Source organism: Camelus dromedarius, chromosome 16, assembly GCF_036321535.1.
Source record: "Camelus dromedarius isolate mCamDro1 chromosome 16, mCamDro1.pat, whole genome shotgun sequence".
Classification (NCBI taxonomy): Eukaryota; Metazoa; Chordata; class Mammalia; order Artiodactyla; family Camelidae; genus Camelus; species Camelus dromedarius.
This window is the reverse complement of record NC_087451.1, coordinates 14,678,418-14,698,510: the sequence shown is the minus strand read 5'-3', so window position 1 is coordinate 14,698,510 and position 20,093 is coordinate 14,678,418. Positions and strand designations below refer to the sequence as shown.

General features: G+C 48.9%; 1 protein-coding gene across 7 annotated transcripts in view; it reads left to right on the top strand.

Moving 5' to 3' along the window:
- Positions 1-19,599, top strand: part of HNF1B (HNF1 homeobox B) — a 52,103-nt gene extending 32,504 nt beyond the window's left edge. For 2 of the 7 annotated variants that reach the window (XM_010990494.3, XM_010990492.3), the window contains exons 6-9: positions 2,992-3,124; positions 7,240-7,434; positions 9,848-9,966; positions 18,612-19,599. In XM_010990494.3, coding sequence (XP_010988796.2) covers positions 2,992-3,124; positions 7,240-7,434; positions 9,848-9,966; positions 18,612-18,632 — 468 coding nt within the window. In that variant the 3' untranslated portion in view covers positions 18,633-19,599. Of the gene's footprint in view, positions 1-2,988; positions 3,125-7,239; positions 7,435-9,847; positions 9,967-18,611 lie in introns of all 7 variants that reach the window. The other 5 variants (XM_010990493.3, XM_031467927.2, XM_010990491.3 and 2 more) reach the window with 4 other exon arrangements.
- Positions 19,600-20,093: the final 494 nt, after the last annotated feature.

The window sequence follows — 20,093 nt, the reverse complement described above, 5'->3', positions numbered from 1 at the left end:
CCCTGGGGTTTCCCTGTGAGCCCTCCCGCCCTTCCTCCCAAGAAGCAAACTGCCTCACTCGGGGCCAGGGCGCTCCAAAGGCAGCTGCAGGACACCCTTTTTCCTTCCTCTTCTGCTCGGCAGCGCCCTAATGAGCAGTATGTTATTGGATTGATGATTGACCAAGACAGCACACCGCAGCGTTAGCAAACACCTGGGAGCTTGTTTGCAGGGACCAGCTTTTCACTAGTTTCCAACACCCTGGCTCGTATGTCACCATCACTGGATGCCCACATTCAAGAGTCTGTTCTCGATTAATATATAACAAGTCCATCCCAGATCTTAGTCCACCAGAGACAAGAGTGGAGTGTAGTTAAAAATAACACAGGCAAGGGAACCAGTGTGTTCACATCTTGGGCGCTGTTATTTATCAGCAATAGGATGGACATTGCTTAACTTCAGTTTCCTCACCTGGAAAATGGGGAATAACAATGCCTGCGTCACAGGGTTGGTGTGAGGATTGCTTGTGGCACTGCTGTTTTTTTGGGTGAGCCCCTTACAAGCAATGAGTCTCTGTGTGCTGGCTTTCGATAGGACCTGCATTTGAAACCTTCCTCCAGAGACTGGTTTTGGAAATAATGCTGATCCATTTGAGCTTTCTTTTGTACTCTGTGTCCCCCAGCCCGTGCCCAAATGGCACGTGTCCACAAAGAGCCGGCCACGTGGAGGGTTGCGTGCGGTCTGTCCATGTTGAGCCTTGTGTTTTAAAAAGGCACGTATTGGATGCTTTCAGTGTCAGAACCGTATAGCTTAATGGTAAGAAGCTCATTCCTGGAGGCAACAGAAAATGATGGTTGCATTCTAGAGCAGGAAGGAACTTGACGAAGGTGACCCCGAAATAGGAAGTGTGTGGGGTTTAAACTCCGGCAAAACTGGGTTTGAATTCTGGCTTCCTCACTTCCTAGTCAGGTGACATGGAGACTTAACTCAGACTCAGCTCCCTAGGGCTCAGATTCTTAATCTGTAATGTAGGGCAATGATCATAATCATGACTCCTCCCCTATTTGTGTCATTATCTATTAAGGACAATCAGTGAAGGCATTTTACTAACTCTACAGCCATACACATTTAAATTGTTCGATCATTGGCACCCACGTTTGTCTTTCGCCATTAAAACCAAACGGCAGAGATTACTGTCCCTCCCTTGACTTTCTCCAAAGGACTGAGTTCCTCAGGGTAAGTCTGAAGGCAGGTCACTGATTTTTTTTTTCTTTTTCTTTCATTCTTTCTTTCTTTTTTTTTTTTAATGACTGAAATTTTGAAAAACAAGTCCAGCAAACAAGCTGGTTCCCTCTTGTTTGATGTGGTCAGAATTCCTTCTTGGTCATGTGACCCCCTAACTCATTTCTTGATGCTCATTTGAAAAACACAAACAAGCCTGTTTGGTTTTTTTTCTTTCTTTCCTTTTCAAATTCACCTTGGAAGCTCAGGGGTTGATCAGAAGGGCAAGGCAGGAGGTAGTGTCTTCTCTGGGTGCGGCTGTGGGACCTATAATCTGAGGAGCTCTGGGTAACAAGGGGAGGGAGAAGGAGAAGGCTCGTCTGACACCTGCTTTCTGTGTCCCAACCCTAACTCACCTGTCAGCGTCCCCAGCGAGGGTGTCTGGGTTAGTTCAGAAGGAGCGGGGAGGACAGTCCTTTCGTAATCATTTTTTAAATTATTTTAAAATTATAAGTAGTAAACTACTTTATCATGAATAAAAGTGGTGTGTGTGTGTGTGTGCGTGCGCAAAACCGAAAGCTCCTTATAATTAATGGGGAAACATTGGGGGGGGGGTCTGATAACACAGAATTAAAGTAAGCACATCTATTACAGCCGTTACTGTCAGCTACTCTTCAGAAAGTTCTAACCGGTGCAGTATGACATGTAGACAGCGGCACTAACAAGAAAGCGACCCGATCAGCGCTGTATGCTTGTGATGCTGTTCTATGTGCACTTGAAAAGATGAAGAAAATCAATAAGGAAAAGACACTGTTAGGAATAAATAAAAGATTTCAGTCCTTAATAAAAGGATTCAGAGTGGCCTTGGAAAAAATTACACAAAACCTAGTAGCTTTCTCTTACTAATCTGTCATTAAAATATAACAGTGACATAGCTTTGGCAAGGAGCTTTAATTCAGCTGCATTACAATAGCAGCTCCTCGCCAAAGAGAAAAAAAAATTTAATGTATAATAGAGATTTGGAAAAAGTAGAAAAAGCCCAATAATGGCTGATCTCCCCAAAACAAACTTTAGTGATACTTGCAGGTGTAGGGGAATGTCCTCCAGAATAAAGAACTTGAATTCTAGAATCAGACTTGGATTTGAATAGCTAATGTACCATTTGCTAGTTGTTGGCTCTCCGGCAATCTGCATGTCTACTCTGAGCCTCAGTTTTTTCATCTGTGAAATGGGAATGGCAGAAGTGTCTGAAAAAAAAGAAAAAAAGCAAAAGTGTCTGCCTCCTGGGTAGAGTAAGATTTGTGAGTTAATGCCTGAGCAATGCTTCCCAGAGCCGGTACTCAGCGAAAGCTTCCCTGCGCTCCTGCCTGGGCCCTGATCTGTTCCACTCGGGAATCCCAGAGCATTTCAGTCATCATTTTTAACAATCGCGTGTCTTTAGCATCAGTAACATGGAAGGCAGAGAGCAGAAGGAGGTTACTTCCAAAGTGAGCGAGTGACAATCATATAATACACCTGGGCTGAAGGATCTCTAAGGCAGGCTAGTAATTCACAGGTAGTCAGCAAATAGAGGCAATTATGGTCAGTATTGCTTACCACTCTATCCTCAGCACCTGAAACAGAGCCTATCCCTCAGTAGGTGGTTAATAATTGGTAGCGAATGAATGCATGTGTGAATAAATGAACTAGAGACCTCGCTGTGCCAAGGAATTGCGACGCCATGTCATTTTGGACACCGTTCTCCACAGTCCCGGTCCCACTCACGCCACTCTTGTTTTTTCTCTCCAGCAGATCTCAGTCTCAGGAGGAGGTTTGCCCCCCGTCAGCACCTTGACGAATATTCACAGTCTGCCCCACCACAATCCCCAGCAATCTCAGAACCTCATCATGACCCCCCTCTCTGGAGTCATGGCCATTGCACAAAGTAAGCTCTGTTCTCGGTCAGAAAACGTGGGGGCAGGGAGGGGCAGCATGGGAGAGGAGTCAACCTGATCTTTTTTTTTTTAAGCCAAAAAGAACTAAAGAAGACCCCCTCTCAAAATCACCCACCACTTGAAGATTTGATTCAACTCATTTTATACCTTATCTCCCTCTTAGCAAGATTTGGATTATTTAGCCAGAAAGAAGAGGAAGTTATGGATTGGAGTTGAATCTTGGTCACATCTGACCGGCTGTGCATCCTGGGTCCAGTCATTGGACCTTTATGAGGCTCAGTTTGCTCATCTGTAAAATGGGTTGCTGAGGCAATCCGGTGACCATGGGTGTAGACAGGCTTGTGAATCGATAAAGCACGAGCGTGTGTAATATTGTAGCTTGTACTTCTGTCTGGTGTTCCTTTAAGATCCCCAAGGAGGTGGTGGATTTTCCAGGAGGCTGTGCTGATGTCTTAGTATTGGGCAAGATGGAGGAAGACATGAGGGGTTTCCTTCTAAATGGGGAATTTTGTGTGGTCGGACGAGACCTCCTTGGCCAGTGGTGAAAACACCCTGAGACGGAACTCTGCGGGAAACTGTCAGCCTCTCTGAGCCTGGACAGCTTTAAGGAGAAATAGGTTGTTTCTGCCTTAGCCTGAAGACAGGATGAGGAGTCAGGTCCTTCCAGCCCCGGGAACGCACATCCCATAGGGAGCCTGGACCCCCATCACAGATCGGCCACTCCAGGGCACGGGAAGGCGGACGCAGCTGGGCCCGGGGATGCCTCTCGCCGAGTTTTCGTGTGATGAGTGTTCAGCGTATTTTCAGGCCCATGATGACAGCTCAGTCCAGGTCTTCCTTGTGACCCTGGGAAGCATTCCTGAGGACTCTTGGGAAAGAGCTAAGGGCGGTACCTTGTTCATCTTTCCTTCGCCCGCTGTCCTCCTGCCCTCCCTTGTGTCGAGGGCCCACGTCAACCACCTCTTTGGTTCCTGCTCTGTCCTCTCCTCCCTCCTCTCTCCCTAAACCAGCTCTAGCCCGGGACCACTTCTGAAGAGAAGGACTTCTGCGCTCTTAGAGGGCAAATCAGGGCTAGGCCCCAGGAGGCTCACACATTGACTGAGTAAAGTGTAGCTCCTGCTCTGTCCCCAGCCGCTCAGGAGTGGACACCCTCCACATTCCCTTTTACAAAGGGAATTGAGAATGGAGAAGCCACTAGAGGCCTCACAAAATTAAAAAAAAAAAAAAAGTTATTTTAAATGCACTACCTTTTCACAGGGCCTTCTCCAGGATTATGGTAGCCAGGCCAGTACCAGGGTTTGAGCATGAGATAGGATGCCCGAAACCAGCTTGCTTGCCTTCTAAAAGATTTGATTAGGACGCCCCTGGGTGAGCGATCCCACCTCTTTCATTCTACAGCCAAAATGATCCACAAACTGCCCCACCTGCCTTCTTCCTTCCCACATCGAGCTTTGGCTGACACACACAGTTAAATATTTTCTTAGTTATGTCTATTCTTTTTTCTATCTGAATTAAAATTTTCCCTGAGGCTAGTTTACATGTTTCTCAGTTTTGTTCCTCCTAATTTTTTTCACCCATACTTTTCTGTCTTCTCAATAATCTTAATCTCTTACTGCAGATGGCCAACACCAGAGTGTACACTGACCTTAGAAGGAGGTGTGTGCATGTATGTATTAGGAGTGAGGGGAGCATAAGGAAGGTCATCAGAGAACGTGGCTGAGATGCAGTGGCCCTGCCCTATGGAGTGTCAGGATGAAGAACTGATAACCGAGTCCAGCCTTGTACTGCTCACCACACGCCAGGCCAGTGAACTGAGAGACAAGTTGCTGGGGTGGGGGATAGCCAGCTCCTGTCCTGCTGAGTAGGTGGGCCCTGCCTCGGGACTGCCGTGCCCCAAGGAGAACGTGGTAACAGGTTACCCAGTGGTGCCAGTTTCCCGTTCTCTACTCATCTGCTGGACTGGATAACACGCTTCTTAAGCAGGAACCAGTGCCCAGAAAACAGATGGAAAGGCTAAGAGTCACACCGCGTGGGAGCTAGAATGACATCAATGGCTCTCGATCCTGGAATTGAGGCACATCAGGGTCACAGACTGTGTTGAAAATAAAATTCCTGGGCCTCACCTCTAAAGGAAGGGTCTGACTCACTAAGTCTTGGGTGGGGCTGAGGAATGTATATTTCTTAAAGAGCTCCCCAGGAAGATTCTAAAACACAAGCAGGTTTCGGAACTATGCCCTCCAGTGTCATCTACTTTAGACAGCATAATTTGCTTTTCTGGGCAGAGAACTCCCAAAAAGAGCAGTGGCAGTGGGTTCTGGGGAAAACAGCTCATCTGTGGGGCTTCCTTAGAGATTGAGACCATAGTGGAAGGTAGGAAAGGAAAACGGGACATCAAGGTATCGGGTGAGACACTGCTGGGAGGAGCAGTTGCACCCCTGGGGAACTGGAGATAGCGCAATTCTGAGAGCATCAGGGGTCCCCGCCTGCCCAGCCCCGCCCAGGAGAGCCAGGAGCGGGTTTCACTCCCCTCTTCCCTTCTGCTCACAGGTCTCACCTTTTAGGTTTCTGATAACAGTATCAGCTAATGCTCTGAGCAGGCAATTGTTGAGGTCTTTGTGCTATCTCCACGGAGGACTTCCCGTGAACCCCCTGCATCTCAGGAAAGGCTCTCCCGGTATCTTTTCCACATTGGCCTAAAAGACATTTTGCTGGGTTTCCTCCGTCTCATTCTTCCCCCTACTTCCCAGAAAGCAAGGTCAAAGGAACCCTGGTAGCTCCAGGAAAGAGGCTGGGGTATCTTTCCCCTGATCCTCTTGTCCCCACTCCCACCTGGCCTCAGCTGCCTTCCCCAGAGTCCCGCCCAGGGAGTCGATGGAGGATGGGTACCAAGGACTTGATCTTTACAGTTCTAAAGAAACCTCAGGATATAGACATACAGAAAGATGACACCACCTGCTATAACTGCCAGCCTTCAGCATACTACTTCCTTCTTCCAGTACCTGGTCCTTTTGATGCCACCAGCCTTGTGCTGCCAGATAAGATAATAACCTGCTTCATAGATTGGCTAGATTGCAGTGTTTTATCCCCTTTCCGCTACAGTAAAGAGAATGAGCACCTGACCTCTCTCCAGTCTTTGCACAACCTGCTGCAAGAGGGTCTTGAGGCTTCATACCCCCAGGACTGTGGAGGTGGTTTTTTAATAGAAAAGTGGGTCCCTGCATACTCCTGCCCCCTGCTGGACAGACAGATCTGGACAATAATCTGCACCTGAGAGTGGATGCCTTTAGCTCTGCCCTGAGGGCACCAGGGCAAGCCTCCCTCAGAGCCAGGCATGGATGGATAGGGTGGCAAGTATAGGACCCTGGCAACCTCAAGGGGGCTACGTTTGGGAGATCACAGGATGACTTTGGGAGACTCTCAGGCCTCGGTCAGATCTGTTTAAAGCCCATTTCCTATCTATGTCATTATACTTTGGTCCAAGCTAAGGTGAACTGTGGACTTTGGTGATTATGATGTGTCAACGAACCTTCATCCTTAGTTAAAAAAAAAATTACCACTCTGGTAAATAAAAATAACGACTGTGCATATGTGTGGAGAGTGCATGTATGTGAAATTTCTGTTCCTGCCTGTCAATTTTGTTGTAAACCTAAAACTGCTTTAAAAAAGTCTTAAAAACAAGAAAACTCGGGGTAGACATTTTTTGACAAAACTTTAGTTTCAGTTATATACATATTTGTGTGTGTTTGTTAGATTGTGATGTATAATGTATTTTTTAGGTCAAAAAAGTTTGCAAGCCACTATAGTTAAATTACACTGGCAAATAAAAGCAAAAATTAAACTCAAAAAAAAAAAAAAGCCCCTTTCCATCCACAACTTGCTGTGGAATTTGAGCAAATCACTTGATCTCTCTCTCCAAGCCTCAGATTTGGGGTCTATGAAATGGGCCTATAAAATCGCTTCCCCTGCAGTGTCTTACATAATGGGATCAGCCCAGGGCCTGGCAGATAGTGGGGGCTCCATCAATTTTCATTTGCCTCCATTCACCTGTCCTGCAGGTCATCCTGCAGCCATCCCTGATCTTTCCCTTTCCCTCTTGTCCCCACAGGCCTCAACTCCTCCCAAGCTCAGAGCGTCCCCGTCATCAACAGCGTGGCCGGCAGCCTGGCAGCCCTGCAGCCTGTTCAGTTCTCCCAGCAGCTGCACAGCCCTCACCAGCAGCCCCTCATGCAGCAGAGCCCGGGCAGCCACATGGCCCAGCAGCCCTTCATGGCCGCTGTGACTCAGCTGCAGAACTCACACAGTAAGGACAGGGGCATGTCGGGGAGGGAGCCCGAAGGGTCCCCAGCCGCCAGCCTCTTCCCTCTCGGGGTCTGTAGTTTCTTGGAAGCTTCTTGGTGTACTCACTTTTCCCTACCGATGACCAACCAAGACAGTTTCTCAAGCATAACTCTCATGTGATGCTCTGCCTTTTCTGGTCCTCTTCTCTACCCCCCAGGATTCCGGGGGAAGGTTTGAAGAGGACAGGTAAGGTCTACGTGTACAGGGGAATTGGAGGGAGAGAGCGTAGATGTGGTAGCATAGATGTGGAATGAACTCAGGCCCCCCTTCCCCACCCTGGCACTCGTGGAAGGGATCCCTAGTCAAGCATGGCACCTTTTCCCAGCGAGCCTCACCTTAGCCTTTTCAGTCCAAAATTCCAGGCAGCCCTGACCAAATGATCAGATTTGGCGTGTAATTTGCATCCTCTTTGCCTTTCCTGAAACTGAAAAATCTTCTAGACTCCCCCATGCCCTCCAGTTTACACACCCCAAACATCTCTAATTAAGAACCACGAACGTGGGTGGAAAATACCACCTGCATACCATCCTGGATAAGGAATATTAGTTTCTGCCCTCCCCGCCCATGCAGAGGTTTTTCTTACCTCCGAGTTCTACACCTACCCTAAGTCCACCTGTCAACCACTTGTTTCCCGCCCACCCTTAGCCCCTGTCTCTCCCTTATCCCATCCTGAGCCCCAGGCCCCCAGTCCTCTGGTCTGGTCAGGCTCTAGCCCCTGGCCTACAAGGATGGCTCCCCTGTTTCAAGCATGGTCCTACAGGGCCACCAGAGTAGTGTCTGGAATAGAGTGACAGTCTTAGAATCAGACAGACCTAGATTTCAGTCCTGGCTCTGAGTCTTACCATCTAGGTAGCCATGGGTAAGTTCCTTAGCCACTCTGAGCTTCAGTTTCTTCATGATAAAATGGAAATAATATGTGTATGGAGTCATTCTGGAAATAGAACAAAATAAGTACGAAGTGTGTTTGGTAAGGGCTCAGAGTTATAAAAATGCAAGTGATGATTTATGAAAGGATTCCTTAATAGGAAGGGGTAGGTGTGGGGAAAAGGATTTTAGTTTCTGCCCTGGCTGCCTCGGGCAGAGCTGTGGATCTGAGGGCAACAGCCAAGTTCAGCCTTCTTCCACACTTGGGGCTCCATCCCGCCCCAGGCTTGCAGAGCTGGTTTCTAAGTACCATCTCACATTCCAATCACATTTTCGTGGCTTCTAAAAAATCTCCAACAGCCTGTAGCAGCGTCTGGGACCACATGTGCTCCCCTGCCCTTCCTCCCAGGGCCTGAAAATATGCCTCCCATTTGCCCCCAGCCCCTCACCTGAGCAGGATTCCTCACTGGCGAGGCCTGGGTGGGATGATCAGAGTGGTCACCAGTGACCTGTGGACTGCCGATGCCCCACTGGCCTGGCTGGCTATGAAGATAGTCCATGGGGCCCTGGACCAGGAAATAACCAGCCTCCCTCCAAGGGGGGGGACAAGCTGAGGTGGCAGGCCATGACCTTCACCCCCATTCCCTACTGGAGGATTCCTTGGTAGAAAAGGCTGCTCCTTCCCTCAAGGCCAAACATACACGTGCTTTCTGGCTTGGTCATGTGACCTGGAATTTATGTGAATCTTTTGGATGGACTAGCATTGAATCAAAGGATCCAGACTTGGTGGATACATACTGGACAAAGGCGAGCCACATGCCCCTGGAGGTTTTATTTGAATCTAATCTCCTCTTGTCCATCATCCTTCATATTTTCGTGATGTCAGAAGGCATCTCAGTGCAAACCGGAACAGCCCGGAATTATGCAATTAATTGCACCCGGGTCTATTTACAGTCGTGACTTAATCTGCAGTTGCTAGCATGAGATCTGGTACTTGAGTCACGGCAGAAACAGTAAGCACGTGCTGGCCAGCTCCTTCCTGTTTGTCAGCTCCTTAGAACTTTTTTTGACTTAAAATCTCAGCTGCACTGCATATACCAAAAGATTGCTTGTGAAGCCGAGGCATCTCATACTTCACTGAAAGTTGTGGGGAACAGAAGTGTTCCCACCACTGAAGTGCCGTCCGCCAGTACATAGCAGGCGCTGTACAAAGCTCTTTATTTGGTACAAAGTGCTTTAAACACAATCTCTTCTAATCCTACAACAGATACCATTCCCATTTTACAGGTGAGGAAACTGAGGTTAAGTAAGTTGATTAAGGAGCCAGGATTTAAACACATGGCCGTTCTTTTTTTCACATCACACTGCCTTGCCAGACATCACCATCCTCACCACCCACCCCCTTTTATCTGCCTAGAGAAACAGGAGCTGTGGTATGGGATGGGGGGTCTGTAGCTGTGCATACACCTGTGTGATCGACACCTTGATTTTTGTCTTCACTGTCTCTCCAGTGTACGCACACAAGCAGGAACCCCCCCAGTATTCCCACACCTCCCGGTTTCCATCTGCAATGGTGGTCACAGATACCAGCAGCATCAGTACGCTCACCAACATGTCTTCCAGTAAACAGGTAATGCTGGCAGGAAGGCGGGGGGGAGGGGAGTGATGACTGGGGTTACTGATGTGCGGAGAGCGTGGCAAGTGTGGACGACGCCGAGGCTCCCCTGTTACTTGCAAAGGAATCCTTGAGGTTGCAGGGTAAAGGGGTTACTGTTCACCCAGCATCCCCAACAAGCACATTACATGAGTACTGAAGTTTGATAAGTTGCTGGAGACTGGATTACACAGAGCCTAAAGGCACTGGGATTGAGGATTCCCCAGTGGATTGATCAGTGATCCACAGAGAAGGTATTTCCAAGGAGGGCTCAGGAAGTCAGACCTTCTGTGGTTTCATGCTTTGCAAGAGGGAACCCTGAGGATTTTCCAGGGAGATGGAGAATCTGGATGGATGGATAACCAATGGGGAAAGTGAATAGTGAGTCAGCGGTCCTGAGGCTGATTCTCTCAATCCAGGACTCATGCTGGTCCCCAAACGCTGTAAGTTTCAGAGAATGACCCAATTCTGCCAACCCACAGGGAGTCCCCAGTAGACAGCCTGGCCTTGCCAGGGGACCTGCATTCCCTTGATGTTTTATGGAGAAACTTAGAATCAACTCCGAGTGCACTGAAAGTCAGAAATCCAGGGGCTTCGTTGCCATTTCAGTTGATGACTAATTCCCGCCTCCGCGCAGAGGGGCGGGGGTAGGAAAGACCACCAGCGGTGAGGCTCATCGCGGCAGCTTGGACGGCTGGGCTGTAGTGAGAGTTAGAGAACAGGACAAGGTGTCTGAGCGCGGGTCACAATTCCAGAGCCACACAATAGGACTTTTGAGTAGCTGGGGTCTGCGCTGCGTGGGAAGTGTTTGGCCTTTATTGATTGCTAGATAAGTAGGTGACAACCTTGAACTTCATGTCGGAGGCTCTCTGCAGGGTTTGGTCTGGTTGATGGTCTTTTTCCCATCAAGTCACACCTCATCCCGGACTTCTGAGCAAGTTCTTTCACGGGCTCAGCCATCTCTGTTCTTCCCTTTGTCCCCGTCTCCTCCGGGTCCTGCCGCGTGGTGGAGCAGGTGGGTTCTAGTCCTGGTTTTGCCGCTTGCCTGGTGACCTTGACCTCCCTGAGCCTTCGTTTTCTTCATCTTTAAAACAAATCATAACATCTACTTGTTCTGAGGATTGGATGATGTCACGTCGGTTACATGCCTGGCACGTCTTAGGCGCTGAAACACACATGCCCTGGGCATCCGGGCCCTGGAACTGGGGGGAGAGGGAGACGTGTGTGGGACCTGCTTTGCTCCTCTTCTCTCACCCAATGGAAGATGAAAGGACACCCCCCATTGCCCTGCCCTTCGACTCCTGTGCGATTTCCCACTCTTTGTAGTGAGCAGGGAAAACATTTATCTGTGCTCACCAATCTCAATCAGGGAGGCAGCCAGGCGCAGCAGCCCTGCTTGGGAATACCTTCCCCTTTGAAAGGTTTATCAATCCATCTGCCGCTTGGGCAGCTCTGGACAGGACTGTGATTAATTATTCCTGTCTTTCCCAAGTTGACTTTGATGCTTGCTTGTTGAAACAAGTCCTCTGGATTCAGGAAATGGTCTCTTAATCAAAATGCTTCAAGATGCTCTTGGAGACACTGCACCGGCCCCCAGACGGCTTCTCCCCTCCACTGGACAGAGTGGCCAGCCGACCTTGAAGCTGCAGGAACGGCCCCCTAGAACTACCGTGAAGGTGTCTCCACGTCCCTGGGCGTTCCAGGAGTCTGGGGATAGACTCACCCCTAGGATGATGATGACATTTAGCAAGGATAAAACTTTTCGTGTAGCACTTTACAGTTCATACTCCTCATGAACATTATCTCATCATTATCTTCTTACTGAAACCTCCTAAGAAGTACAAAGAAATGAACCGGAGGCTCAGAGATGCAGGCCCAGAGCCACGCAGGTGGTACTCTAGAGCTGAACTTCCAGACTTTGGTCTTTGATTCTAAATCCTGGACTCTCCACTTAAACAATGCTTGTCTTCCAATCCCCACCTTTAAATACCCATGGTAACTGCTGCTCTCGTGGTCTTTCAACAGTCAGAAACAAGGGTAAAAATGAAGCCCCTGTACTGTAATCCAGTCAGGAAACTATCTTCCTACAAACTGCAGAAGAAGAGGGAATAGGAAAGGCAGAACGAAGTAAAAGGAGGGTCGAGGTGACAGCAGAAGGAACCCGAGGTGAAGAAAATGTGTACAAATTCTGTTCCAAAGGCAAAGGGTGAGAACAGAGCTCAGAAAGAGAATGGTGGCAATTCTGCTTTTTTGGTTGTTGTTTTAAAGTATTATTTTCCAAAAAGAGTTTTGAGACTGTTGCTAGGAATCAGGGGCCCAGGGTGTGAGGAGAAGAATATTCCTTGGTCAAATATGTCAGGGGAAGAGCTGAATTAAACAGAAATCCCACAGGGCAGGGCCTCTCAGAATCTTTCGTGTGCTGATGTGCACACTGAACAGAGACACATCCCGGGCATCCTGCTTTAGAGGGAGGCACCGGTGGGATACTGGGAAAAGCCAGCAGACCTGAGTTAATCCTGACTCGTTGTTTCTGCTGCATGACTTTGGGCAGTTAATTCATCACTATGAGACTGAGTTTCTTCACCTCTAAAGGGGAAAACCTCACCTCCATCTTACAGAATCTTCCAAGTGCCTGAAGAGAGTGCTTGGTACGGAGTCACGTACCCAAAGTGGGAGCTTTGTCCCTGTCCCTTCCCCTTTCTGTCTGTGATCCTGTAGGAGACACCTTCCATCAGCTCCTTCAATATTTAACTTGCTGCTTGGTCTACATGTGATCAAAGGAGATTCTGATAATAACATGTCTCAGGATTAGAAGCATCTCTCAAGCGCATCCCACCTACTGCGCCTCCGGCTCCAGAGCTTTGCTTCCCAGTCTCCTCCTGACACATGGATGCCCTTTCAAATAGTTCATGGCCTCTCACAGCATCCAAGCCCTTTGTGCTTAGCCAAATGCCTGGGCTTTTGTAGATGTTCAATAAATATGAGTGAATGAATGAATGAATGAATGAATGAGAGAATGAATAAATTCAGATCTAGCATTTTTTGAGTGCCTCCCATTTGTCAAACAGCACTCAGGTGATTTTCTGTTTTACCTTTCCTGGCTAATCCTTCCACCCATCCTGCAAGGTAGAAATTTTTATGCGTGGAGTGAAAAAATTGAAGTTCAGAGACGGGGAGGAATCTGGCCAGTTTCACACGATGGTAGATCTGGAGACGGAGTTCCAGACTTTGGTCTTCTCACTCCAAATCTGCTAAACAACACTCACCTTCTAAGATCCATTTTTCTTTCTTTTCTTTTTTATTGAAGTATAGTCGATTTACAATGTTGTGTTTATTTCTGGTGTACAGTGTAGTGATTCATTTATGCATATATAAGATCCAGTTTTAAAGTACTCTTAAAAATAATCCACGGTTATGCTGGTATAACGCTAAAGCCAAGATTTGACCTTGTATCTGTCTGACCCCAGTCTTTGCCACTGTCAAGACAGACATGCCCCAGGGCCTTGTGAATCATGGTTCAGGGACCTCTCAGGCCAGGATTTTCTTGCTGAAAGTCCTTCTGCAGCTACTGCCCTCCGTCCTTTCCAGAACTTATGCCCGCCCCCGCCCCTTCTCAACCCTTGGGTGCTGGCAAGTTACCATCTGAGTGGATCTCCTGCAAAACAACACCCCGCCAGCCTGGAAACAAGATCGCTGCGGGCACCAATCGGTTAGAACAAGTGTGGGCAGGCTGTGAGCTGACTCCTGTTTCCAGAACTCCTCTGCCCACTGCCCCACTTCCTAGTTTATAGAGAGGTCAGGAGAGGACACCCGGAACAGTCACCAATCAGGGGTACGGATGAGAAGGAGGTGAGCAGCACCCTCATCATAAACCCCCTGCAGCTGCGCCACACCTCCTAGCCTTCCCTACAGGCGGTGAGGCAGTGTGGGCTGATGGTTAAGAGCTGACCTGGGAGTCAGGCAGACTCAGTCTCCCCCAGGGGAGGGCATAGCTCAGTGGTAGAGCACATGCTTAGCATATGCAAGGTCCTGGCTTCAATCCTCAGTACCTCCATTTAGGGAAAAAAAAAAGTCTGAAAAAAAAAGATTTTGCCACTTTCCACCTGTGTGACCAAAGGGAAAGGTCTAGCCTCTCTGAACTTCAGTTTCCTCACCTGTAATCTGAAGATAATGATTTCTCCATAGTGAGATTGTTGAAAGGATGAAACGCAATAAAACTTGTGGCTGGAAACACCCAGTCCATGGCAGCTGGGTCGATCCTGGCTTTCCCCGTTGGCAACCCTGAGTGTCTCTCGAGCTTGGAAAGGAGGATTTCTAGTGGCAAAGGGCATTTCCTGATGCCCCATTCAGAAGATAAAAGAAAGTCATCTTACATAGTGGTTAAGAGCACAACGTTTTCTGCTCTGAGACCCTGGGCAAGTCACTTAAAATCTCTCTAAATCTCAGTTCCCTTATCTACAAAACTGGAATTATAATCATTACCTTTAATTAATAGAGCTATAATTAATCTAACTTACAAATACTAGAAGTGAGTTTTCTGTCCTCCCTGTCTCTACTCCCCCCCAATTCTTTTTTTCCTGTTTTTTAATTGAGGTATAGGTGACTTACAATATGATGTAAACTTCAGATGTACAATGTAGTGATTCACAATTTTAAAGGTTATACTCCATTTATAGTTATTATAAAATATGGCCTCTATTCCCCGTGCTGTACAATATATTCTTGTAGCTTATTTATTTTATTCATAGTAGCCTGTACCGCTTAATTTCCTGCCCCCGTCTTGTCCCACCCCCTTACCTCTCCTCACTGATAACCACTAGTGTGAGTCTGTTTCTTCTTTGTTACATTCACTAGCTGTTGTATTTTTTAGAGTCCACATATAAGTGATTTCATATAGTATTTGTCTTTTCTGTCTGACTCATTTCACTAAGCATAATACCCTCCATGTTGTTGCAAATGGCGAGAATTCCTCCTTTTCAATGGCTGAGTCGCGAAGAACTCCATTGTGTGTATACCCCCCAGCTCTCTCTTGAGAGCGCTCCAGACTGGCATTTGTCCCCACATTGTTTTTTTTTTTTTTTCTGACTCTTTTTTAAAAAAAATTTTTTTTGGTTGGGAGTGGTAATTAGGTTTATTTAGTTTTATTTTATTTAGTTAGTTTTGTTTTTTAATGGAGGTAGTGGGGATTGAACCCCCGAGCTATGCCCTCTCTCCTGCCCCCACATCCTTGAAACCTCTCTTGTCCAGCTCACTAATACCTCCATGTTGCCAAACCCTATGTCTGATGCAGCCAGTCACACCCTCCTTTTTTCCCTTGGATTTTAGGCCATGACCCATTCCTGGTTCTCGTCCTGTGGCACTGGCCACTCCTTTCCTTGGCTGGCCACTCATCTTCACAACATTTACTTTTTGCAGGGCCCTGGGACTCATTCATTGGCCTCTTCGCTTCCATGTTTACTCCTGGGTGGTCTCTAGTCCCATGGCTTCGGATCACATGTGCACAGCGATGCATCCTATAATTCTGTCTCCAGGACAGGTCTCTCCCTCGAGTGCACATTCACAAACCCGCTGCATCTTTGGCACATATACATGCACACCTAATATATCTGCCAAGACTCTCCAATTGACCCTGCTTAGAATCACAGCTCTTCACTTTGCCCCAATTTTTCCTGAACCAAATTGCTTCCTGTTTTGGCTTCTCCATTTCCAAAGGTGACACCAGTTGTTCAGGGGAGCCACCTGAAAGTACCCTTGATAATTACATAGTCCACACCCACATCCAGCTCATCAGTAAGTTCTACCCAGGGGTCCTTCACAAGGCATCCTCCATCTGTCTGCTTCTCACCACCCCATCAGTCCAGCCCCTGCCTCTCATTCCTGCAGCGACCCCTCACTTCCTGCTCTGGCTCTTGCCCCACTGGGGTGGGTGTGGTCTGTTCACCACACAGCAGCCAGAGTGAGCTCTTGGGGATAGCTCAGTGGTAGAGCATGTGCTTAGCATGCACGAGGTCCTGGGTTCAATCTGCAGTACCTCCGTTCAAAAAAAGAAAAGAAAAGGGAAATCCATCATGTCGTCCCCTGTCAAAACCCTCCCCTGGCTTCCTGTTGTAACCAGACTGACCTGGAGACTTCCAAGGCCTGTGGGCTCAGATCGCTGCCTCTCCTCCCAGTGTCACTTGGCTTCAGCTGAACCACAGCTGGAGCCATCCCACCGCGGGACTTCTGCTTCTCGGTACCCTCTGCCTGGAATATTCTTTAGTGCACATCTTTACAAGCTTACTCCCTCGTGTCATTCAGCACAGATGTCACCATCTCAGAGAGCGGGGCCTGACCTCCCGATCCCCTTCCCTGATTTATTCCCTCTTGCCGCCAGCCACCCAGACCTCTTACCATGCATATTTTTCTAGAGTATTCACCTCCACCTAAAATTTTGTGTGTTTTTTTTTAACTTGTTTATCATTCAAAACCCTCACTAGAATGTAAACTGTGGGGATGGGGACAGGGGCTTGTTCATAGATCTCAGAAATGTGTGAACTGGGTGAATGATGATTACCTACCTCAAAGGCTTGACCTAAGGACCCAAGGCAGCGATGTGTGTCAAGCCCTTACTCAGCACGGGGCAGCCTGGCACACAGTAGGACTGTGACAAATGTTAGCTCTTCCTATACATATCAAATATATATATATATATATATGACATATATCAAATCTTAGAGCGAGGACATCCCTAACAGTTGCCACAGCCACCCTGCCTTCCAGGCGAGGGCTCTGGAGTCCCCCAGGGGTCCCCGGGCAAGGCCTCCGTTCTGAGGGAGCACGGTGCACCCCTTATCAGATGTTTGTGTTTAGACTCGGGAGGGGGCAAATAACTCTAGTTCCTTTGACAACATTTAGAGCTCTGCCACCATTTTATTATGTGAGCAAACATTTGATAGCTGGGAAGCCCATCCCTAATGACAGGTCATAGAATCTCGCTGGCGTCTCCTTATCTGCTGCCCGTGTTTGCTCTTCTCTTGAAACCTGCAAGGTCACAAGCCGTTTTCTCTCTCCTCCAACCTGAAATCTGAAAATTGGAAAAAGGCTGATAGTGGGAAGTAAAGAGACCGGAGATCAGGGGTGGGTGGAGGGAGGCAGAGGAGGCAAAGGGTATCAGAGGACCCTGACCAGGGCCTCAAGAACGTAAAAGGGCCAGAAACCTGGCCCCTCACACGGATGCACCACTCAGTCCCGCTCTGAAGAGCACTGGAGAGGGATCAGTGTGGACCAGGCACCCCGGGCAGCCCGGGGTTAATAAGGACAGTTATGCCAAGCCCTGTGTGTATGGAGCACTGCCCACGTACCAGCCCATCTCACCCCTCAACCACCTCCACTGTATTGGTGGGGACACTGAGGCACAGAGAGAGGAGCTTGACCGAGAGCACAAAGCTAGTCGAAGGCTCCTAACCTCAGCCTGAGAGAAAGCATGCATGCTGGGAGGTCTCCCAGGACTGGTTTGAATTGCAGGCTCCACACTCTCCTAGTTCTGAAACCTTGGACCATTCAGGGTCTTTGAGCCTCGTTTTCCTAGTCTGTAAAGTGGACGTAATGTCAACCTCATACACAGAGCACCGATTAATGAGATGATGGGGGATAATAGACCTTTAATAGTAGTGGCAGGTGTGTGTGTGTGTGTGTCTGTGTGTGTGTTTGAGGGGGATCTTGAGAGAATAAGCCTAAGGACAGAACCTTCTGCCAAGATGACAACACAGAGGAAAGGGGACTCCAGGAAGGAAAAGGAGAGCAATGATGTTCTGTGAACAGCTGAGATGGACGAGGCCCAGGAAGTGAGGTGCCGGACCGGGGTGCAGCTCCTCTCAGAGGCTCCCTCACGCTGGGTCTCCTGCTCCCTGCCCCCCCAGAAGCCTGGCATCAGAGGCCTTCAAGCCATTGGGTCCTTTCCCCAGTCCTCTGAGTTTCTCATCCTAATAGTAACAAATGTGGTAGAAAGCACTTTGCTGTGTCTCACGCTCCTTCCCTGATGGATCGTTTGTGAGTAAGGGGTGATTTTCTCCTGGGCTTTATGGCCTTGTTGCTCAGAATAGAGCTCAGCATCGGCCCGACCTGGGAGCAGATTACAAGTGCGGGTTCTTCGGCCCATCCCAGGCCCACTGAACCAGAATCCAAATTTGAACAGGACCTCTGCTACTCGTGGGTCCATCCCAGTTTGGGAAGGGGCCCCGGGGGACCCCTGCTCTTAGAGGTCTTAGGAAGAGACCCTTACTTCTGCAACAAGCAAGTGCTCCCCATCAGCTGTCACCACACTGAGCAGTTGATAAAACCCCTTTCACAGAAAGAGGAGCCCAACTTCAGGATAAAGGTCTGTGAGTTATGACTATCTCAAGGTCTGCAGCAGTTCACTTCTCTCTTCGGAAGTGGCCAGGAAAGCCTGCTCCCAGGTCTTCCTAAAGGGAGTGTGTTTCAGGACCAGCCCTACGGGATGGAGCGGGCACTAGGGCCCCAGGCCTGCAGCCCCAGCTCTTTGCTGCCCGAGTTGGGTCTCAGCTCCCCCGGAGAAGCCCGACTAATGGCCCGGCTCCCTGCCCAGTGCACACAGCTGAGCTCTCTCTCCTCTCTCTCTGCAGTGTCCTCTCCAAGCCTGGTGATGCCCACACATCACTCACTTTGTGCACAGCAACAAGGACCCTATTTTCCACACCATCACCCTCCGGGCAGCTGTCACGGAAAAGCGCAGTGACCCGCTGAGCACCTGCGCGAGGTCCCTGCTCACCTGACGTCCTGTCCTGCTGGCGCCTCGGACAGACAATCGCTCTGAGAGGCGCGGCCCGAAGCCCAGCCTCCCGTCTACGCAGTATTGTCACGATGCCTCTCCCACGGTGTCCAGCACTCCCGTCTGCCCTCCAGGCGGGAGGCGAGAAACCACGGAAGAGGAAGCGAGAAAGCCGGAGTGTCTACATTTTGCTCCTTCATCGAACAAACTGACGTGAAAACTTGAATCTGTTACTGAAATGAGGAGGACGCGTGCTATTGAACTGAGCCAAACCCACTGTAAATATCAGCCAACTCCCCCCACCGCCCCCATCCCGGCTGATCTTCAGGTTTCTTTTAAAGAAGTAAATTTGTCCAATGGGTGTAAACTATAAACTACTGTAATTAAGTGCAATTTCCCCCTCCACTTCCTCTCCCCCCTGCCCTGTATATAATACTAAAGTGTCTATTAGTTTTCTTTGTAAAGGTCAGAGTCGAGTTTTCAAAGTGATTTGCCCCTCTCTCTTCCCCCAGCAAGAAATATCTAAGGCGGCGGTGAAGTCCTTGCCCCCTTCCTCAGGCCTGGACACACACAGGGACTGTGTCTTTTGGACTGACTGCCAGCTAACTCTGATCTTCTGATGTTAAGACACATCTCTGGATCCACGGAAGGGCTGAACATGGGGTCAGATAATGTCCTAGCTTCTGGTGGGGCTGGGGCCTCAGCCAGGACACCCCCCCACCCCACCCCCACCCCCCCCCAAAAAAAAAAAAAACCCAGGCAGGGAAGCTGGCTGTTGGATAGCACAAGAAAAAGTTGCCCTTTCAGAAAACCTCCCATTAAAACAATTTATTTTATCACTGCCCAGAGTCTCATATTTCTGTCTCTGACACTTCCCCTGCCACGGTTCGTCCAAGAACCCCTGGCCCCTGGCCTCCATGGAATTTTCCACTTACTCCAGCAGGCTCACTGCTGCACGTCCCAGGGTCTCCAGGCCGGCTTTACTGCGAAGGTAAGAAGAATCTGGTACCCCGCCCCCCATCAGACTCCACAAGCCCTTCAGAGGGGACCTGGCGGGAGCTGGAGGCGATCCCGTCTTCTTCCTGCAACTCACAGGAGTGGACGTGGAGCCAACTCTTGGTGACTGTTGGTCATGGGAACAGATAAAAAGCAGGAAGAATAGAAACCGTGTGGATAACATTTTCAACCTCGTTTTAAGCATGAACTCTAGCCTTTCCTCCCTTCTGTGGGGCTGTTAGTCAGGAGAATGGGCTCTTGTGGGTAACGCCTCCTCCCCACATCCCCTCCTATGGTGGGGATGCTGATGAAGACAGTCCAAAAAAACCCCACAAAAAAC